Source organism: Siphateles boraxobius, unplaced genomic scaffold (genome assembly GCF_051911475.1).
Source record: "Siphateles boraxobius isolate OS27281-9 unplaced genomic scaffold, OSU_SipBor_1 33, whole genome shotgun sequence".
NCBI classification, from domain to species: Eukaryota; Metazoa; Chordata; class Actinopteri; order Cypriniformes; family Leuciscidae; genus Siphateles; species Siphateles boraxobius.
Window position 1 is genome coordinate 3,828,697 of NW_027508953.1, and position 24,074 is coordinate 3,852,770.

General features: G+C 36.8%; 1 protein-coding gene across 2 annotated transcripts in view; it reads left to right on the forward strand.

Moving 5' to 3' along the window:
• Nucleotides 1–24,074, forward strand: part of cdk12 (cyclin dependent kinase 12) — a 44,678-nt gene that overhangs the window by 15,365 nt on the left and 5,239 nt on the right. For both annotated transcript variants that reach the window (XM_077194976.1, XM_077194977.1), the window contains 11 exons: nucleotides 11,871–12,071; nucleotides 13,047–13,186; nucleotides 13,439–13,609; nucleotides 14,088–14,277; nucleotides 15,171–15,227; nucleotides 15,386–15,487; nucleotides 15,583–15,660; nucleotides 15,744–15,860; nucleotides 16,539–16,670; nucleotides 17,191–17,417; nucleotides 20,779–21,183. In XM_077194976.1, the coding sequence (XP_077051091.1) occupies nucleotides 11,871–12,071; nucleotides 13,047–13,186; nucleotides 13,439–13,609; nucleotides 14,088–14,277; nucleotides 15,171–15,227; nucleotides 15,386–15,487; nucleotides 15,583–15,660; nucleotides 15,744–15,860; nucleotides 16,539–16,670; nucleotides 17,191–17,417; nucleotides 20,779–21,183 (1,820 nt within the window). The remainder of the gene's footprint in view (nucleotides 1–11,870; nucleotides 12,072–13,046; nucleotides 13,187–13,438; nucleotides 13,610–14,087; nucleotides 14,278–15,170; nucleotides 15,228–15,385; nucleotides 15,488–15,582; nucleotides 15,661–15,743; nucleotides 15,861–16,538; nucleotides 16,671–17,190; nucleotides 17,418–20,778; nucleotides 21,184–24,074) is intronic.

Consider the following 24,074-nt stretch of genomic DNA (forward strand, 5'->3'; position numbering starts at 1 on the left):
ATTGTCATACCGCCCATCCCACATTTAGCCTGCTTAAACCTGCCCCTTATTATAAAACTTAAACTAAATAAAAACTATAAATGTTGTCTTTTGCAACTCACTGAAATAAATTTAGATTTAAACATTAAAATGAACTGAAAATAAGATTAGATTTAAACATTAAAATGAACTAAAAATAAATGAAATAAAAGCTAAAAAAAATAAACTGAAATAAAAATAAATTAAACTGTACAGTAATACTAAAAAAATATGACAAACTCGTAACACAAATAAAAAAATGACTAAAATGAAATAAAACTAAAATTAGTGCTGCGCGATTAATCATATCACTAATGCTGCGATTTTCTGAAATAATACATGTGTTGACATGACAACACATTCTGTTTGCCCATTTTCTATACCGCTAATAAAAAGAGGGCCAGTCAGTTTCAGTTTAGGCAGTGGCACGTGTGGTGTGTATGGTCACGCCGTGACTTTTTCTGGTGTGTAGTGCGGAGAACAGATGAAGATATGACGCAGAGCAGACGGACACTGAACTGGTGGCCAGAAAAGATTCTACCTCTGTTATATGGCGATATTTTGACTTTAAGATAACCGACACTGAGCAGAGAGAGCAGGGCTGCCGACTCTTACTCATTCAGCGTGACACTTTTCACTAGGGCTGTAATCAACCAAAGAAAATCTTGGTCGACTGAAGTTTCGACTAAAAAATCGATTCGGAGGTGGGGTGTCTGCGCAACACGTGCGCCTGCGCAATATAGCCTATGATTTCCGAAAATAGTACTGACAACTAATGATATCAGCACAAGAACTGTTGAAGAATATGCAACATAATTTAGACAATTGTTTTTGTCATATGTTATAATAACGGACAGACACTATTATTTCAGCCGCTGAGCATGTCCTCGCACGGAGCGTTATCGGATAAGCGTTATCCGTTATCTATGTTCGTAAAATGCTGCCACACTGCCGATGTCTTTGACATGGTAGAGGAGGACTGACAGTTAATTAAACGCTCACAATTAAATTAATATTCAGCAAACCACCAGACCAATGCCTTCTTGTACTTTCTTCAATCTGTCTCCAGTGGGTTGGGCTAATCCAAAAAAAAGGGAAAACAAGGGGGGTGTTCTGAAGACAGACTGTTACCTGTGAAACAGGGGTGCTCTGAAAACACCCCTTAGCAATTAGTGCTTTCCACCTGATGAAATTAACACGGCAAAATATAAACCAATCAGAATTTTGGTGGAGCCAGAACGTATCGACCAATAAATCGACTGGGAGATTACAGCCCTACTTTGCACACGCTCTCACGCCACACATCCATTTTCTCACGCAGAGAAAAATCGTGAGGCAAAGAGGACACTGTCGCCTACAAACAAGACAGAGCAGTAAGGATGCGCGGTATACCGGTACTGCCAAAATACCGGTATATGTTATATTTCAAACGGTACAATATCATAATTTTGTTCAATTCGGTATTTGATGCGCTGCTGTTTCGAAGTTCACCACTAGGCGGCAGTGCGCTACCTAAACTGACGCGGGTCATGCGAAACCGGCAAACGGTGACAACAGAGGAACACGATGGATCAAACGAAGCTCATTCGAATTTCTACACGCCCGAAATTAATAAATAGAGAGAGCAGTATGAGTGAAATAAGGCATTACTTTGCCTACAAAAGTAATGAGAAAAGTAAAGAAACAGATCTCAATGCACCACTCTGCAAACGGAGAGGCAACACATCAAATCTGCCCAAGCACTTGACTCGTCAGTTGCTCATCCTGACTTGTTCAAAAGAGTTCAGAGATCGACAGGTTAGTGACCGTTAGTCCATCATTCAACTGACTCTCCAAAATCAAAATTTAACCTACTGTATGTTCCCTGACTGAATTTTTTAATTTTTTTTTATTTACATTTTGATACCCTTTCTTTGCACATTTGGTAGTGGAGAGTTTCAAGCAGTGTTTTTTAAGTGTCACTTAAATTTTGAGATTGTTTTTTTTTACCTGTGGTATCGATTTAGTATCGATACCGAGGTATTAGGTTCTGGTATCGTACCGAAGCCAAAATTGTGGTATCGAGCCATCCCTACAGAGCAGAACATTACTTTTGCTATGAAACTAATTCTCAGCTCGATTCCCATTCTCAGATTGTCAATTTTATTACGAAATTCAAACGATAGCGTTTTGACGCTTGTATATGTGACGTGACAGATCGTGGTCGTGAACCGAACATCTCTTAGCCTACTCTTTAGAAAACACGAAAGAACAATACGTTTTTTGAAACGTACAGTACAACTTACCGAAATGTTTATGCCTCATATATAATATCGATCAATCAGTGTTTTTTTTTTCAACTGCGGAAAGAGTTCAATAAAACCGCCGGAGAACAATGTCACATAACGTTACATTTACCTCAGGAAAGCCATTTGATCGCTCGTTAGTTGGCTAGACAAATTATATAGAGAGAGGAGTATTTTGCTAAATATGTGCACTATATTAAATACTTATTATATTTTTAGTTATCTTTTTAAATATTGTAATGTTATTATTTTATTAGCCTAGTAAAAACCACATTATATTTAATTTGAGTTATTTGTAGCCTTTAATAATAATACCAGCTGACAGGGCTCTCTGTATGTTTACAGCATTAGGTGAGAGATTTTTTGTTCTTGAGAAAAATTAACATGTATCTACTGTACCTAATAATTATCCAAATGAATCGATATTGAATCAAGATCGGAATCATATCACAAGATTTGAATTGAAATCTTGAAATTTTTGTCAAGCAATAATTAAAACAGTAGCCAACATGTCATTGTACCATGTAAACATTGTAACATGTTGTCACTAAACTTAAAACAATTATCTTTATAGAGATGCACCGATTGATCGGCTGGTGATTGGAATTGGCCGATTTTCATGTGATCGGCCTATTCCGATTTTATGCCGGTTAGGGCTGGGAAGGTTACCGCATTACCGCAAAACCGTGGTCACATGACTCCAACCGCGGGTCTGAGCTCGTCACCGTCATCACCGCAACATTTTTTTAAAGATCATTGGCCTGCGCATGTGTGCACGTTGTGTCTAATGACATGGATTATATCTAATGATATTGTGTCTTACATGGATTCAAGGTTTTCTAAACAAAACTTAAAGGGGGTCGCACACCGGACGAGCAGCGCCGCGTCGCGCAGCGCCATGTCTTTAAAATTCTAAAACATTATTCTCTATGAGTGTACATTCGGCGTCTGTCTGCGGCGCCCAGCTACGGCTCAGAACCTTGTTCAAAACCCTGCCGCGCCACAGAGCCCCATTTACATAGTTTTATATTAAATTTACATTTATTTGTCTCAAATCGTCATTAATTTATATACTGACTTCACCCTGTGCTGCAAAATACATTTAGTTTTACATTCATTTACAGAAATCAGCTGCTTGAATGAAAATTGCTGATGTTATGGTATTTCATATTTAACGGCTCTGATTTTCAGGTGATATTCTCAATTCATTCAGTTAACGGATGCTCTGAGGTAAAGTGTGCAGACGGCAGACTTAGCAAAGATTGTATTTACTTGTACAGTACAATCATAACATAGTACAGACATTATCTTAATTCCATAACATCCGCGGCGCTGACTGTTTTAAGGTCTATGAGCAATGCGAGGCGCTGCTGCCACGAGGCTAGAAAGCTCTTGGCTGTTCTAGAAAAAGCACTGATCCAATGCAGCAAAGATATTTAAAGGCTAAAGTCCCTAGTATATTGGCTATGTTTTATCCCCAATATCAGCAGTGAACTCCGTCTCAGATCGGCGCACAGGGATAAATATAAATAATAGCCAAACGCACATCGGCAAACCTGACCTTACCTGACTAGGCTACTGTAGCTTAAAATTGTATCATTTCGTTTGAATTTTGTTTAAAAGTAGACATTTAGGCCTAGCCTATGCCGAGTTTCGGTTCATTTATGAGACGAGCTCCAGTTCACGCGCAAGAGACCGCACAGGCGCTTCCACGTCCTCCTGATTATATGTCTGCTATATTTGCTTCTTATTTATTAATTCCAGGCAATTAGTTAATGTAACAGTGATTAAAATTAAGGTACAATTTGTACAAAATGAAATTTAATTTAAAGAAAGGCTTTCTACAAAACAAAACTTAATAAAGTGGTCAAAATCATGTCTGACCCATCTTATGATCCTATCTTACTCATGCTGTTCACTTTTCATATAATCGACATAGATTAAATAAAAAATAACACTATATTATGTAAACATAAATATGGAGTATACTACTTGTAATTAAGACATGTTGCTAAAGGTGTTCATCTTTCATTTCCAATGTGAACATCATAATGTATATTCTCCTGAAAATGATGAATTTAATGCGAATGTATCTGAGAATATTCTTAAATAAGGAAATCTATTCAGTGATTGGTTCATGTCAAAAAATCATGTTAGAAAAAATCCATACTGCCCCAGCCCTAATGCCGGTCAAATGCATTCAGGCGCCGCGTAACATCAGCATCACAAGGAACGTACATGTAGCGAACCTCGTGAAATACGCCGTTTCACACCGCAAGTGTGAGCAGTGCGGGTTTTTTTTTTTCTTTTGGCGTGCATGTTAATCAATGAGTGCATTCACAGGAGTGTCGAGTGAGCAGCGCGTTATCAACAGTGAAGCGGAAGTTTCAGCGCTGAGTCTTTTTTTGCCGCGCTGCTCACGCTCAATTAAAGTGAAAGCACACTTTTGATGGACAAAATAAATGTGATTTCACACAAAAAGTGCCCAAAATGCACAGAATTTGCATGTCTAGTGTTTTAACAAGAACTGGAGTAGGCTGTCAGAAAAGAAAATGAAGACTCAAAAATATTCATAGAAAATTTACCCTTTAAACTTGTTTTTATTATTTCCCAATCCTCGAGCTTACCTCTCTGCACCATGTACAAGCGTTGACAGTGAGCGCTTGTTTAGTCTGGCTGGACATGTGGCAGAGAGAGAAGAAACGGAGTATCTGGTGACAAAGTAGACAGTTTCTTCTGTTTGCGAAGAAAAAATTGCCATTGATGTACAAGCGATTGCAATTGGCCTGTGTGTGTGTGTTTTGAGAAATATCTTTATACTGCAAGGCTATATTTATATTATTTTTATTTGTTATTAATATATTATTTTATTGCCATTACCTGTTTTCATACTGATGGTTGGATATTGGATGTGAAATCAGGGTTCTACGCTAAGGTTTTTCCCAAGGAGCACATGTGCTCCTAAATGAAAAAATCTAGGAGCACACAAAGACATTTTGGAGCGCAGTGAAAAATGTTCAAGTAACAGAGTTTAATAAACTGTTTATTATATATATATATATATATATATATATAAACACAACGTGTGTGCTCCTTCTCTTTCTGTTCAACTATGGTGTGAAACCGTTGTTTTGATGCAGAAGTATAAATCACACTTTACAATCACTTTAGTAAAACAGAACAAGGGGAACGTGTTGCTCTCAGGAGGAGGAGCACATCGGCACACCTGTGAATCTGCATCTTTCACTTCAGAGGCTTTTTCCACAACATGGAAATGAGAGTATTAGTATTTACTAGTATTAGTCAACTAAAACTAGTAGAATAGTCTTCTTTCAATGAATGATATATGCTTTCTTTATAACTACTTGCATACATCATTCTTTATTATTTCAAGCAGCAGACATATTTATTTGTATGAATGAAATATAATGGATCCTTATTAAAGCTATTAACGAGCAGTGAATGCTTTTCTCTTCTTCTTTTGTTGCTTGATCAATATTAAGGACACAGACTGCATTAGGTTTATTACTCACTGTCACTTTAAGACATCGGATCATGTCCAATGACATGCGGATCCAATTGCACTGATGCACATCCGATTCACTCAAAACTGTTTAAGACTTAACCGACACAGTTTACGTGAATACTCTCCAAAACGGACATTTCAACATAATGTTGTGTATTTGTCCATTCAGACACGAGAGGTAAATGCAGTCTGCGTGTGTGTGTGTGTGTGTGTGTGTGTGTGTGTGTGTGTGTGTGTGTGTGTGTGTGTGTGTGTGTGTGTGTGTGGCTGCACGCTTCGAGTCGAGTGTGTGCGCACAGAAAACTGTGTCGTCGTCGTCACTCTCATTCAGATCTATATGGCTGCTCTACTCATTCTCCCAAACGTTTACATTTTTTAATATTTCATGAGACATGCAGCGCACGTGAACCCGTGTGCCGCTGGTAGATCAGCAGCACGTCCCTAATACTACAGGACAAATATGTGCATCTACAAACGCAGGACATCAGTTCTGACGTGATCGCTTCCCAAATCGTCACTATCTAACATTTTTGTCTAGTTTTTATTCGTTGACGAAAATGTCAATAGATTTTCGTCATAGTTTTTGTTATTCAAAACTTGTTTTTATTTAGTTATCTTCTCGTTTTCGATTATGGTAGGTTGTAGTTACTCGCACATTGTGCTCGTAAATCATTTTTCCGGTTCGCACGGATCGATTTTTAGGGGCATATGCGAGCAAAATGGTCGCAATGTAGAGCCCTGGAAATAGTTCTTCCATAACACTGCACTTTAGATGTGTGTGAATTTCCCACACCAGGAGTATATATTCTATGTTCTATGTAAAATGTTTAAGCAAAATGTAAAATGTTATAATAAAGAAAAGATAGAAAATAAATATTTTTGTGTGCTGTAAAGTGGTTAGAAAAAATGAAATCGGATTTGGCTAAAATCGGTATCGGCAGGTCAAGCACAATGAGAAATCGGAATCGGCCTACAAAATTGTAGTCGGTGCATCTCTACATCTTTAGTTACCAATTGTTTTAAAAATCACAATACACTTACACCAAAAATGATCCACAGACTGAGTTTAGACTACGCATATGTTGCATCCTGCTTAAAGTCCATGCTTGTCTGGACAATGTTCAAAATATCTTATTTTCATGAGCATACAAATGTTCTTATTTATTGTTCAATTTATTTTATACTGTTGGACTATTGAGACAATAACAAGTTTGCAGTAATGCAAAGATTTCATTTTATTTAATTTAGTAAAATATTATTTGAATTTGAAAACACTGCATTTAGTTGATGCTAGTTTGAGTTAAGAAATACACATTTCAGCACTATCACTAATCTGTGTGTTAGGGCTGGGCGATACGGAGCAAAAAATATATCTCGATATATTTTGCTATATCTCGATATACGATATATATCTCGATATCTTTACAGGAAAAATAACCCAACAAAAACTAATGCAAAAACAAATATGCCAAATACCACAGTCTTTTTTTTTATTGGAGTGCAAAGAGGTAGGCAGTTCATGTAGTCCAAAGTGCTTCTGCGACATTTAAAAAAAAAATCCCTGTATACAAAAATAATAATTGTATACAAATTAATTGCTGTATACAAAAATAATTGCCACCTGTCCCGTTTTACCAGGATTGTCATCCTTTTTAATAACATGTGCCGGGAAATGTATCGTTTTCGGAAGGCTGTGTGAATGTTCAAACCGTGTAGCGTGCGCACGGCAGATAGGGGCAGAGAGCGAGAAACCTTGCGTGTGTTTGCTAGTGTGCGTGTGTGCCTCAAGAAGTGCATGTAAGACAGCATTTAAGACGATCTTTTTAGACGAGTTCTGTAGCCTCCGGGCTAGTTGCGGGCGCCGCCATGTTGAATGAGACAACACGCGAGGGGAGGGGGAACAAAAGCAAGGAGGCGGGGGCGAGGACAGCGCAGAGAAGACAAAGCGGCGAAATCAGAATTAAATATAAACAATATATCGATATATACGATATGTCAAAATCCATATCGTGTTTAAAAAATATCTCGATATATTTTGAATATCGAGATATCGCCCACCCCTACTGTGTGTGCATTTTTCTTGAGAACCAAGCAAATTTACTCATGAAACCATTTGTTTATTATATCGCAATCGCAATATTGACCTCAATAATCGCAATATGACATTTTCCCCAAATCGTGCAGCCATACTTAAATTATAAAAATTAAAACTAATTGTATACATTATAGCCTATATAAAAACAACTTTGAACTAACTTTGAATTCACCATAGTTTGCCAAGAAAAGAATTTGTCACTTGTGGTAATGGTGATTATACAACTGTATCTGTGTTGCAAATCTGATCAAATTTGAAATGCAGTGATGCAGAAAATCAAGCTTAGTTTGGGCCTTAGACCTTTATTTGATCACACCTGGGGTGCTTTTTTGGGCTGTTCCTCAGGTCTTGCGTCACGCAGAATATTATTAGGATTGTCATTAATCTTTCTTTTTCAATGCGTTTCACTTAAAGTGTGTTTGTGCTACCTTTTAAAATGAATGACATTTGCTTTGATATTTTATTTAATGCAACAAAATGTATACAGTCCCAAAATAAGTATTTGGACACTTTGGCTATAGTAAACTTGTTCGTTTTCTCCATTTGAACATGAATGCTCTGTCACATGATCAAAGCATATGTGCTTGGCCATTTATATCTTATCCCCAGATGCACGTGGGCATGTTTGGGCTGTAGAGAATGTAAGCTGAGAACAAACTGTTAGTTTCTGGTGGTGTCTGTTTACACTAAATGCAAACAGCTTTGTTGACAAAGACTGTTGTCGCTAACTACACCCACCATTTTGCAGACCATTCACTGTTAGCAATCGTATTACTTCTATTTGCATGTGGTGAATATAATGTAGCAGAATTTTCCCTTTGTGAACAAGATGCTAGTTATTGCTGCTAGATACTTGTGCAGTCTGTATCTACTATTATCTGTATCTACCATTATTATTATTATTATTATTATTATTATTATAAATAATATATATTATTAGGGCTGGGTGATATGGCCAAAAATATTTGACAATATTAATTTACCATTAATGGGGAAGGAAATGCTTTCCACATATTTGTTAGACCTTCAGAATGAATGTAAACATGTAAACTTGTTTGCAATTAAACTCTACAGAGTCAACCTTTTAATTTAGGGACCATTGAAATCCATTGTTTTTCCCCAACTTCTTTTTTTTTCCATTTAAAATTTTAGAGATTCCATGTTTTATGATTGAATACAAATTTATTTAACTTTGAACAATTTTATCAAGCTTTTAAAATGCAATCAAATTAAAACATTGCAATTAATTTACAACAAAACATTGCAATTTCTATTTTTTTGCTACACAACAGAACTATATACATTTAAAACATGGATGAAAAAAGTATCTTAGTGGATGAATGCTATTCCTTCATAATATTCATAATACTATTATTATTATTACTTTGATAAGTACATTTTATATACAGAAGTGATATATTGCTGTCATAATTTCGTGTCTGTACCTGAATGCAGTTAGATTTAAGTGAAAACCATAAAGCACTGCTTATTTCTTTGTATTTGTGTTCTGTTGTATTTATCTATGCTTGTAATTTGTTTATTATTTTGATAATAAATAATAAATGCACTCTCAGATGCACTCTCCTACAAAATTGCCCCAATCATTTTAGAATGGTTACTTATTTACAAATGGAGCTATTCAAATCATCTGATGAAATTGTTTTAATATCACAATTTATATCGCAGCAAAGCAAAATATCGCAATGTCAGTTTTTTTCTATTATCGTGCAGCCCTAGTAGTTACTGCATTTTACAGAAATATTTAAAGAAACATCCATTTCAGTAGATTAAAGTTATTTTCTTACATTTACTACTAGTGTTATTCCTCATTCATCTTTTACTTTTAAAGTTACTTTTAGCTACAACTGTTTTTTTGTTGTTTTTTTTGCTTTAAATAAGGTTTGTTTTATCATTCAAATTTGTGATACCATTGAAAATACACAATTCTTGTCACCAATTTCAAGATCACAAACTAATACTAGCCTATGTAAAAAATAAAATAAAAAAACTCAATCTTACTGATGTAAATAGTGATAAAATAAAGAAATACACCTACCTGAAAAACTTCAAGCACTAGAAATAAGAAATACTAGCCTACATGAATTGTATAAAGTAATCACATGTATAAAAACACTGCATATCTTCACTGTGTAAATTAAATATACATTTATTCTTATTAAAACGAGACAAAAGTGAATCAGTCAAGAGCATTGAGAGATTTTTTTTTGTGTTGTTTGATTAACATTGACACAGATGACAGCAGGTTTATTAGGCTCCTGTCACTTTAAGGCTGAATGCACATATCCAATATACTGTTACGTATGCATTTTCTTTCTCAAAGGTTTAAGTTAACTTAAGACTGCGTTTAACAAGGATACTTGCAAAGACAGGCATTTTAATACAAGTATGTGTATTTAACCGTTCAAGTCTAATCAGGCAGCAAAAAGAACTCTGTGTTCATGCGCTCTGAGCAGCGGCTTCGTGTGGGCGTCTCTCAGACACCGTGCGCATATAGCGAAATTATTCTCTTTCGCTGCTTATTGCGTTTCAGCACTTTATCATCACTTGTTTTTAAACTGAAATGTTTAAAACCACATGCAGATGATAAGCTTTTGTGACCACTAGGGCTGGGCGATAAATCGATTCTATCGATTAACTCGAATGTGTAGTTTACGTCGACTTGTTTGAATGAAAATTGGTTTTCTCTTTAACATCCACCGACGCTCCCCTCTGGGCTCCCGTAGTTCCGAACGGGCTCAGCGTTTGCCATAGAGATACACAAACAACATGGCAAATGAACAAGACCGCGGCAGCACAAGCACACCCGCCAAAAACATTTACAAACTGAATCCGCAGGGCTGCCAACTCTCACTCATTCATTGTGAGAATCACGCTATTGTCACTTTTCACACGCTTTCATGTCACACATCCATTTTCTCACACAGAGAAAAATCGCAAAGCAAAGAGGACACTGACACCGACATACCAGACGTAACGTTACATCAACCTCGTTAGTTGGATTTTTAAAAATTGCTATAGAGAGGAGTATTTTGCTAAATATGATAAATATCTTACATATTTATTAAATTTTTACCTATATAATTACAATATCATAACGTTGTTATTATATAAAAACACATTTAATTTGAGATGTTATTTTTAACCTTAAATAATAATACCAGCAGACAGGTTATTTTTACAGCATTAGGTGAGATTTTTATTTTGGGAGAAAAATTACATAACACATTAGCGTATCTACTTACCTAATATTTATCCAAAGGAATCGATATTGAATCAAGATCAGAATTAAATCTCTTGAATTGAATTGAAATTGTGAAATTTGTGTCAAGCAATAATAAAAACAGTAGCTTTCCAGTCATTGTACCATTTAAACATTGTGTTGTCAAAATTCTGTTTAGTTACCAAATGTTTTGACAATCACAATACATTTATTGTGATGCAAGTGTTTTTTGGTTTTGTTTTTTTTACATCCCTCCCAATCCACCCATTTTATGTTATGTTATGTTACATTTTCACTGTTTACAAAGGCAGGGTCTGCCATCTTGTCTTTTTGGCTTGTTGTTTCTGATTGAACTTTAACCTCAAAACAAAAAACTTGTCATTTCTTGTCATTTGCAGATTGATTTTAATTAGGGGGGAAAAATCGATTTAAATCGTAAATCATATTTTTTGTGAAAAAATCTGGGATTTTTTTTTTTTAGGCCATATCGCCCAGCCCTAGTGACCACACAGCAATTTCACGTGGAGCATAACCACGATAGTCCAAAATCTCTACTGGTTAATCGTGTGGAAACTTATATCGCCCACCCCTAGTAACTGTAGTTACTGGGATTTATTGCTCCATTTGAATTAAATAATAACGACAGACAAATGTGATTGTTTTGGCTATCGTTTTAAGGTTTATTTTCTTTTTTTTTTTTTTCAGTCCAAAGAAGAGCAGTTTTTCCCATAGGTCATCACGAAAGGACAGGGAGAAGGAGAAAGAAAAGGAAAGAGAAGGCAGGACACGCCTTCTCAGTGAGTTGCCCCTCCCTCCGGTACTTTCTGGAGGAGACCCCTCCCCCCCACAGTCCCCCGCTCGAGCTTCCCCACCGCTTCTGCAGCCAACCTTCAAGAAGAGACCAAAGTAAGTCACTGTTCCTCATTCATTCAGGGCATTTCTCAGGACGACTGGGTAACATTAATATTCCGCTACTCTACCATTCAAAAGTTTGGGGGTCTGTAAGATTTTTTTTTTTTTAAGTAGCCTCTTATGCGATAGTGCTGAACGTTTAATGGAAATTAAACCGGAATCAAGTTTTTGCCTTAGGAAATTGCAGAAGCTTTTTTTTTTTTTCATTAAATAAATGTGCACAGCGTGTTAATGAAGAGCGTAGTAGGGCTAAATGCCGCTCCATCTCTGAAAGCACTGCAAGTTTGAGTCGCTTATAACCTGCATTTGAAAAAGCGTCAAACGTCTACCCAAATTTGTAATACGAAGCATTTATAAACCTGTTGTCATAACGTTTTTACTCATTTTAACTCATTTCATAACGTCAGTCAAGTGTTTGAAATAATTTCCTCTTGTGAGCTGATGTAGCTTCTTATCATAGAATGAGGAAGACAATATATTTTATATTATTCTATACAGTGATAAAGGCTATGTCGAATAGCATTGCATTATAAATATAGTTTATTATTAGGAAAATACCCGAAAAGACTTGAAGAACTAGGATAAACCATATATTGTGGCAGTCGTGTGTTTATTGTCTTTATAGCGTTTTTATCTTGTTTTTGTTCAGCTACAGCGATAACTTGATTCCTTTGTCCAAATTAGAGATTATCTGGAATGTCGTACGTATATTACTTCTGTGAGGCATATTTGGAGTTTCTGCAGGAAGGCGCCCTCTGACTTGTGTTTAGCTCTCAGTAATGCTTAATCCTTCCTATTGTGGGTAAAAAAAAATTACTATAATTTTTTATATACATGCATAATTTTTTTAATGTGCATTTTGAATCACAAATTGCAATTTTAACCAGAAAAATCGCACTTTGATTTTTTCAATCAGAACCTTAATAGTTCAAAGAAGGTTTCCCTCAAGAGTCTGTCAAATGTGTGCAGGATTTGCTGTCCGAGATATGGAGAGAGGAAGCAGACTCAAACTGACTGGGGAAAGCGCTGTGTGGATAAGTTTGACATCATCGGCATCATTGGAGAAGGAACCTACGGTCAGGTGTACAAGGCAAAAGACAAAGACACAGGTGTGTTGTTTATCTGTAGTCTGGTTAATAGCTATGTTTCCTTCACTGTAAATGCAGAAATTATTTAGTGAAGCTCTGCAAATCTTTGCCCTCTCAGTAATTACACCAATATTTTTGCCATGGCAAAAACCCGACACTGTGGGGCTTCTTTTAAACGGGAATGCCTAAATCAACTCTCACTTCCTGTCATGGTGTTTGAAAAGAGAATTCGTGCTGACAGCCTTCTGTTATGTTTTGTTGTTGATTCTAAAGGAGAGCTGGTGGCGTTGAAGAAGGTTCGATTAGATAATGAAAAGGAGGGTTTCCCCATCACTGCCATCAGAGAGATCAAGATCCTGAGACAACTGAACCATCGCAGCGTTGTCAACATGAAAGAGATCGTCACTGATAAACAAGACGCACTTGACTTTAAAAAGGACAAAGGTCTGTTTGTATGCATTTGCATGTTTACACATGTATGCATGTTTTTCAGGCTTTCAGTTTTAGTAGTGAACATGGGACGTGTTTCATAAGCCATTCTCCTCCTTTTACAATTTGTGGCAGTAATTCCCGGTTTCACAGACAAGGCTTAAGCCTAGTCGCAGACTAAAATGCACGTTTGAGCTGTTTTAACTGAAAGTAACTTGCACTGGCATATCGTAAAATTTGTCAGTGCCATTGTTTTGTCTCAAGACGCTCATCAGTGATGTTTTTTCTAAGGCAGGTTTATAAAAGCTAATTATATATCCTTATTAAACTAAGGCTTAATCCTGGCTTAATCTAAGCCTTGTCTGTGAGACCAGGCCAAAGAGTTTTTAATCAGACATGGGCTATAGGAACCATCTGTTTAGACTTACCTGAAACATTTTCTGCCCGCACATATCATTTTCTAAGGCTTTACCCTGTATTTGTTGTGCATTAGGTGCGTTTTACCTGGTGTTTGAGTACATGGACCATGACCTGATGGGGCTGCTGGAATCAGGACTGGTGTCTTTCTCCCATGAGCATGTGCAGAGTTTCATGCGTCAGCTGATGGAGGGATTAGATTATTGCCACAAGAAGAACTTTCTACACAGAGACATCAAGTGTTCCAATATCCTGCTAAACAACAGGTACTAGCCTGTGTTTTAAAACACGGCAGACGGTCTGTGTCATCAGTGTCGTAGTGATTTACATGTTCTTTCTTCAGTTACACTACTGTTCAAAAGTTTGGGGTCAGCAAGAATATATATATTTTTTCTTAAAGAAATTAATACAGTATGCATTAAATTGATAATGTGTCAGTAACAACATGTATAATGTCACAAAAGATTTCTATTTCAAATAAATGCTGGTCTTTTGAACGTTTGAAGAATCTTGAAAAAATGTATCATGGTTTCCACAGAAATATTAGGCAGCACAATTGTTTTCAACATTGATAATAATAAAAATTGTTTCTTGAGCAGCAAATTAGCATATTAGAATGATTTCTGAAGGATCATGTGACATTGAAGACTGGAGTAATGATGCTGAAAATTCAGCTTTGATCACAGGAATAAATTATTTTAAAATATATTCAAAATTGAATGATTTTAAAGTGTAATCCAATTTCATAATATTACTGTTTTTATTGTAGTTTGATCTAATAATCAAGCTTTGGTGAGCGAGAGGCTTTTCAAAAACAGAACAAAATTTCAAAGCGTGTGCAATGATTTTATTCATCAATTTTGCATTCTTACCTAACCTTGCACTCTGAAATAAACTCACAAGTAGTCAATCTCCTTCAATTAACTTTATCATGTTTTTTCCTTTCATAAACTCTTTTGCAATAAATCATTGTTATGTACCGGCATTTAAGCAATACTTGCAAATACCTGCATCTCAAATTATGAAATGTGGCCCTGACCTCATATTTGTAGTTTTCAGTTTACAAAATAAAAATGTTTTTAAAATGTATATTCTAAAAGTTTACGGGCTTTTTGAAAATTGCAATCCATTTGTCTTACATCTGTTTGTTTTTTTGCAGTGGTCAGATCAAGCTTGCAGATTTTGGTTTGGCTCGTCTCTATAACTCTGAGGAAAGGCAAGTCCATGTTAGGATTTTTATTTCTCAGTTTTACTGCAGGCTGTGCTAAACGTCTTTAACTTCAACTTTAAAGTTTCACGTGATTTCAACAACAGTAAACATAATTGATTCTGCAAAGCTCTGTTGAATAATTCTAACTTCATGGTTGTTCGCAGTCGGCCATACACTAATAAGGTGATCACTCTGTGGTACCGCCCACCTGAGCTGCTACTGGGGGAGGAGAGATACTCTCCCGCTATTGATGTCTGGAGTTGCGGGTAAGAAGTCCTGTCTGTTTTCCATCTCACTACATTTACACAGCAGCTGCTGTTAATGTAATAATGACATGGTTTGTTTTTGTTGTTGTGTAAAGGTGTATTTTGGGAGAACTCTTCACTAAGAAACCAATTTTCCAGGCTAACCAAGAGCTTCTACAGCTTGAGCTGATCAGGTATGCTGCTCACGATCTCTAAATGTGTGTGTAGTGTAGCTCTAATGCCATTACACTCCAGTGTTGTCTTTTGTTTCGGTCAGTCGTTTGTGTGGTAGTCCGTGTCCTGCTGCTTGGCCAGACGTAATTAAGCTGCCGTACTTCAATACCATGAGACCCAAGAAACAGTACAGACGACGCTTACGAGAGGAATTTTCCTTGTAAGTTCAACCTGCTTCCTAAAACACTTCCAGTATTCTCCGATAGTTTTTGAAAGAAGTCTCTCATGCTCACCAATGCTGCATTTATTTGATCAGAAATACGGTAAAAACTGTAAAATTGTCACGTATATTATTAGCATTTAAAATAACTGTTCTCTATTGAAATATATTTTAAATGGTAATTTATTCCTGTGATCAAAGCTGAATTTTCAGCATCATTACTCCAGTCTTCAGTGTCACATGATACTTCAGAAATAATTCTAATATGTTTCTTTGGTTCTCAAGAAACATTTCTCATCGATGTTGAAAACAGTTGTGCTGGTTTTTTTTAATGTGTAATGAAAAGAAATTAGGATTTTTTGATGAATTGAAAGTCCACAAGAACAGCATTTATTTGAAGTAGTAAACGCATTCATGTTACAAAAAGTACTTCTGATTTTTGCTGAATAAATTTTTTAATTTCTTTAAGAAAAAAATTATATTATTGATCCCAAACTTTTGAACGGAATGGCAGTATATATATAAAAAATGATTTTGATTGTGCATGATTATTACTGCCATTGTTATGCTCCTGAATATTAAAGTCTCTTTTTATAAAAACATCTGCCAAAATGCATAAATGTATTTATCTTTTTTAGTAATAATTTACAGTAGTATAATCCAAACGTCTCTTTCCAGTCTGCCCACCTCTGCTCTTGACCTGCTGGACCACATGTTGACGCTGGACCCCTCGAGACGCTGCACTGCTGAACAGGCCCTGGCCAGTCAGTTTCTGTGTGATGTGGAGCCCAACAAGATGCCGCCACCAGAGTCAGTGCACACACAAAACCAAATCCTATGTCATTGAAATCTTGTTTTATTATGTTAAAAGGACAATTCACCCAAAAATGAAAAGGATGTTTTCATTAACTCACCATAAGTTGTTTCAAACCTGTAGAAATTACTTTGTTGTGCTGAACACAAGCAAAAACATTAAGGAATGTTTGTAATCAAACAGTTGTGAGGCACCATTGACTTCCATAGTATTTATATATATTTTTTCTCGATGCTATGGAAATCACCGTTGCCCCACAATTGTTTGGTTGCAAAATTCTCCAAAATATCTTCCTTTGTGTTCAGATTTATTTTATTTTATTTCGGTTTTGGGGGAATCGTCCCTTTAATGACACTAGATTCATGGGATGAGTAGTGAGGTCACACAGACTCTATTAAAAGAGCTGAGTTTTTTTTTAAATGCTGCTGCGATTAAATGTTCTTAGGCTAATGACCGGCTGTTTGTACTTGTAATTACACATTCCTAACTGTTTTGTAATTGTGACCTTTCTTTTAGTTTGCCTCATTGGCAAGACTGTCATGAGCTCTGGAGCAAGAAGCGGCGGAGGCAGAGGCAAAGCGGAGTGTCTGAGGATGTCCCTGTTGCCAAAGTTGCCCGAAAGGAACCCGCAGGAGCTTCCGCAGGGGAGAACAGCCGCCCGCCACCCAGCCCACCCCCACCACCACCACCACCCTCATCGGCCAATCCTACACCGGCAAACATTACAGCCACTGAGCTGGAAGGTGGGCCATGAGTTTGACAGGAACCTTTGTGTTCTCTTCATCTGAGAAATACATGCAGGTAGTTAGAGGAGCTAAACTACTCAGGTAGGTAGCGGGACAGAGTGACCTGCTTTAAACTTCAACCAGAAATTAGGTGTTTTCTAAGGTGAATACGGCTTAATAGACGAGCTTGCCCTAATCTGCATATTTCAGTGGTTTTGAGGATTTACCGCTCTGCACATTTCGTACGTCTCTCTATTCTGACACAGTCAGTTGAGTTCATGGAGCTCTCACCTAATGAGCTGATGATCAGAATCAGGTGTGTTAAAGAAGACATACAAAATATGCAGAGCTGGAGGGGGAATATTCAGGATGAAAAATGAAGATTTCTTGAACCAGAATAGTCATAATGGATTTTACACCCTCTTAGTAACCCTTTTAGGCCCTGTTTGCACCAGGTATTAAGATGCGTTTTGTTCGATTGGATCACAGGTAGAATAGAGAGATGCAGACCCGTTTACACTTGTTTTAATCCATCTCTTTTGTCCACTTTCAACCACTTCTGTCTAGGGGTGGTGAAAAAAATCGATTATTGATTAATCGCGAATATGTTATGGACGAGTATGAATCGATTATTAAATCTTCAAAAATGGATTTTTTATTTATTTTTTAAAAAAATTGCATTTTATTTTGTAAAAAATTTTATACCGGAAGTTGAACGTCACGAACGCGCCCAGTTCCAGTTAGCAAGCGCGTGTAACGCACTGTCTATGGTGTAAACAGCCAGAGCGAGTTAGAGCAGGTGTGTAAAAGCTTGTTTGAGCCTATTTACAATCGTATTTGATTGCAGAGCGCCGTAGCGCAAGCACTACCTCTCGCTCGTTCCTCTCTCTCGCGCGCGCGCTCTCTTTACCTCATATGAGGCGCCGTTTAGGGCTTATATCAAACTTGATTCACGCACACATATATGAAACACTTGCATACACATATATTAAGTAGTCAAACATACATGTATACTGCTGAATGCTCAAACAAATACATATGAAATGCACAACGACACACCTAAAGTCGCTCACGCACATACACGCAAACTCTACACACACGAGATGCGCGCACATACAAACTCTCCACGCACATAGCCTACTCATGAGACACGCGTGGCACACACAAACTCTCCACGCACATTATGAGACATGCGCGCACACACTCATATGAGACGCGCGCGCACATAAACTCTCCACGCACATACTGACACACATGTGTGTGCCAACACACACACAAACTCGTGCACAAACTCAATGAGATGGAGACACAAACTCAATGAGACGGAACACACACAAACTCTCCGTGCACATACTCATATGAGACGTGAGCACACACACACAAACTAACGCACATACTCATCTGAGACGCATGGTCACACAGTACATGATATGATTCTCAGTGTGAACAGAAATCACACATTGGTAAGTGCATTTTTTGTTAACAGAGACAGAGTCCATTGCTTTTATTGTTTTTGGTTGTTTTGTTCATTTAAATAGTCTTTAGAAATAAAAGTTTATTGATCTTTGAAAAGGTGTACCTTCATTATTATGCCATTATCATTATTTTAGAAGAAAATGGTCTCAGAACGACTTTATTATCAATATTATCGTTTATCGCAATAATTTCTTGGACAATTTATCGCCCAGCAGGCCTATTGGTGTTACTGAAGTTACATTAAGTTGTTCAAAAATGTTCATTTTGTCTTCTTAATGATTAAATTGGACAATTTTCTTCTAGAAAGGTGTTCAGGTGGAGAGAAAACCTTTTCTTTACCTTGATATGTTTCGACTGCAACCTACAGTCTTCCTCCACCTGAACAACACCTTGTCTTTCTAGAAGAAAATTGTCCAATTTCTACAGTATGTTGGTTCTGATCTACTTCCTAAAGGAAATAAGACTTTCATTTATTTGTTATTGTTTAGTTCAACTTGATGAGTCACAACACAATGTGATGTATTCATTTCTGTGTTCTACAGAACATAAGCTACATACAAATATTTCTTAAGTTATAACTACACGAAACAGAAAGTGCTTTGAGTTGTTGTTACTCAATAAAAGAGTTAAGTAATTCAGCAGCTGACTTTTTTTAATACTGCAATCACTTTGTAGTGTATTTTCGTTTACTGTTGTGAAATGGAAAATCAATAATCGCTAATCGAGAATCGTTAATAATCGAAAATTGACTGTAATCGAATCGGGACTTCAATAATCGTAATCGAATCGGGAAATCAGACAGATTAACCACCCCTACTTCTGTCCTGATTTCTTCAAGGGGGGCGGCGGTCTATGGGCGGGTACATTATTATTTTATTTTTTTAACTGAATAAGCTTACGTAATTTACATATGATCGTGCCCAGAGACGACAGAAAAACATACAGAGAACAGCAGCTTTAGATCCAGCCGAACGCTGTGAGTGTGTGTTAAAATCTGGAATGGTGAGAAAACATTGTGCTTGGTACACTCTTTGTCTTCAAACTAAATTTGGGTCTCTAGCTGACAAAGTTTAAATCCCGTCAGGCTAGTGCGCTAGAGTAGTCTTTTGTGGCTGTTCAAACACATTTAGACCACATTTACACCACGAAAGCAATCTGGTCGAATGTGTTTTCGACTATTTCTGGAAGTGGTCAAGCTCAAAATGTTTTAGACCCCGTTTACACCTTTATTTAGCGTCGTTCACTTGTGATCCGATTGACCAAAACTCATCTTTACCATTAATATTATGCAAATGACCTCTGTAATGACCGGCTCCCAGGCAATCTCTCGCCTCTGAAAGAAGGGATGACTGCTTATAGGTCGCAGTTTTATTGTTGCAGTCAGTGTTGCGTCTTCATTTTTTTAAATAAAAGCCTCATGGCAAAGCCTGCAGTAGATGGACCCTTTTCACAGACTGTGATGACTTCCCTCAGTCATCAGTTTTTTATGATTGCAGTTAAATTTAACATTAACATTTAAGATTATACTTTGCTTTAGTACCTTGACATTAAACTACAGAAAACTGGTTAACACTGCTGCGTCACTGTTTATAAATCAACAGCTTTTCTTTTGCTATTGGGGCAAATAGCAAAGCAAAAATTGTTGTTTCCCTTCACCACTATAGAAGTTCACCTAACTATGACGACTTCTGCTTCTAAGAACCTGGAAGTCTGAAAGTGTCTATTTATGACAGGTTCAATATCCTTTTCTGGTGTTTTTGGGATAATACTCTCTCCACAGCTTTCTCATTGCTTCAAAACTGTGCAGGCCAATTTGCTGAAATACTGCGATATGTAAATGGAAAGGCGAAGAACATTCTGTTTTCCGTAAGTGGCAATCAAATGTAACTGTTTGTATGCACAGGTCTGGGAGCCGCAGCGGAGCAGTTGAACCAGACTGAGCTGGCGGTGCTGCTGAACCTGCTCCAGGGCCAAACAGACAATCTGACCATCCCACAGATGGCGGAGTATCTCCGCAGCACCTCCTCTGAGGCCTCTACATCAGTGGTGTCCCGCACCCCTGAACCTGACGCCGCACAGCAGCTCGAGCTGCTCAGCCAGCTCTCCACCCTAATCCAGTCCTCTAGTGTCCCGCAGCAGTCGCAGGTCCCGCAGGAAGACCAGACCGGGCTGCTCGCGCTCCTGTTAGAGCAGCTGATAAAGGCCCCGGCGCCAGGGGCGGAGCGGGCAGAAGAAAGCAACGGAGTGCGGTCGGACGAGGGCACGGCGCGGGGCGGCTCCGCTTCTGTCATGAGCGGCGATCGCGAGGGCAAGTGTTAGTTAAGTTTATGGGGGCGGGGCCTGAATAGTCGAATGCTGTGATTGGCCACAGCTAAAAAGACGTGGCGTGGAATGTCTCAATGGCGTGCTGGTTATGTGGGACCCTCCCGCATCAAAGAAACGCTACGCTTTTCTTGCAGAGATGTCTCTTTTTTTGTTGTTGTTTTCTTCCTAAAATCTTACAAAGGGGGGAACATTTAATTAGTTAGAGGACTGCAAGCTAACGAATAGAGAAATAAATTGTCATGCTTTTTTGAAAATCCAGATGTTTATTTTCTGTTTTCGTGAACTTCCTCTTGAGTTTTACAGTCTTGCAGTATTTAGTTTTATTTTCATAGGAGCAAAATCCCCAGAGCACCATGTGTGACATTCATTCACACTGCGTAGGTGCCCAGCGGACCTTTTGTGTGTGGAAATAAGCTCTCAGACAATGTGCGAGCTCCTCATCTATTGGCACACACTGCAAGTCCTTGAGAGATGGTTACAGTGATTGCGTAAAATTCTGTCACTCTTTTAAATCCAGATTAAATAAAGAGCCGTTTTGGACACACCTCTACTTATGTGTCTCTGTTTTAGTACACTCAGAAAACGACACTTAACTGGAGGAAGCTAAGTAACATTTTCGGCCGATGACTTTCACGCATCATTATGCCTCTCATACTGAATTGGTTTAGCACAGTTGGGTGAATCTTAACATCCTGTCAAGAACTTGCATGCGTCATATTTCACCCTAAAATTGAACATTTATATTTTGCTGTAAGAAAATACTTAAAATAATTAGGACCATGATGGGTTTTTTTTTGTTTTGTTTTTTGCATTGATACATTATTTTCATGACAATTAATTTTAATTACTGTAATAGAAAGAAAATATTCTCAATACTGTAATGCAGTAATGCAATTTATTAAATATAAAAAAAATTATAATAAAATAATCATTTAATTAATAACAAATATAATAAAACATAAACTAAACATTAAAAATTATACAATAAAATTAAAATATCTTATATTTGATAAAAAATAAAGTATAAAAAGTTAAATATATAATTATATATTTAATTTTTTATATTTTATTTTTATCAAATATATATCAAATCGATTAATTGCATCTAACATGAATGTTTACATAATATATATTTGTGTATATATTATATTTATATAATATATTTGTCAGTATGTGAATATCTACTGTATATACACATATGTATATGTATGCACACAGAAACACAGACATGTAAACAAACTTTTATGTTAGATGAGATTAATCGTGATTAATTTGACAGCTCTAATATATATATATATATAAAAATGTTTTTTAAATGAACAAATTTAAGGTGGTACAACAAATGTACCACCTTAAATTTGTTCATTTAAAAAACATTTTCATTACATTTTACAGTGTCTCCCCTTCGAGAAAAATGGAAATGACAAAAAAAGTGAAACATCAAGACTCGTTACTACGGTAATGAGGCAGAAAATGTGCTTATTTGATTCTTTTTATTTTTTATATCTATTTAAATTCAATTGATTTGATTTTTATGTCGTCATCACATGCAATAAATCTTGTAAAAATAGACTTATTACACGCAAAATATAATGAATTGATTATTTGGGTGAAATGTGAAGCGAACATATTCTTGGCACATTTTTATAAGATGCATCCATTTGTGAAAGATACTGGTTCTCATCTAAGAGAGATGTTGCTTTTGCCGGTTCATGAAGTCTAATTAACATCAGCTGACCTTATCCTGCCAACTGAAACCCTCCAGCTCACACGCTTTTTGTCTTCACTCTCAGTTTCGTCATTGGCCGTTTTCTTTTGTCTCTGCCCTCTTCCTCTATCACATGGTCTTTGGGTTTTAATCTGTGAACACACAGGAATACACACTGTAATAAAAGCCTTATTGTGAGTGTCAAATAAATTATAGCTATACTGCATATTTTGTCCTCACCCTTATAAATCCTGTTTTCTTTTATGGAGAAGGAGAATTGTTTTGGGACTTTTTTTTTTAAATTGTATTTTAGTTTCTGTATCAGGTCAGATCTCTCCAGCACACTGATGAAAGTCTCCAAACTGTTGTAGTTATTGTGTGAATGTGAACTTAATGCTCACTGGTGCAGAGGGAACACATGTAGCATGACATCGTTTGTAATAATAATATTAGTCAGACTAAAATTTAGACAAACTACAATATAACATGCACACCCAGTTTAAAAAAATTACATTTTAGTGTTTCTTGGTGTAAAAGGGGATTTTGCATAAGCTAATTCACTTCCACAAACCCATATGCGTCTAGAGAATCTAATGTCATGCATCTATAGATTTAAACTCTCCTATCGTGATTTTAGACTTCTCTCGCCTTGACTGAACAAATGGATTTCAGGTGGCTAGGGTTTGGTTCATTCAGTGTCGTATTGGAGCACAGATTTCTCCAGGACCTTTTTTTAGTTAATGAATAAAGTTTGCTGAGATGAACTACTGGTCAGATTTGCAGGTGCATGTGGGGTTTTGTTGTGTTGAATTTGGATGACACTGACATCGCTCAACTATCTAATTGTTTTTTAATAGTAAGATTAATTTAATATTTTTTGTCATAGCCAGCAAATAGCCTTATTAAAAACAGCACAAATATATAGTGATGGCCCCTTTATCTTTCAGATTAACAACTTGGATGTTTAAAAACTAAAAGCGTCACCATCTACAGTCAGTCATTTCTAAAAGGATAGTTCAGCCATAAATAAAAAATGAAGTCATCACTTAACCCTCAAGTTGTTCCAAACCTGTATGAGTTTCATTCTGTTGAACACAGACACACAAAAGATCTTTTAAAGAATGTTGGTAACCAGACAGATGATGCTAGCCATTGACTTCCATAGA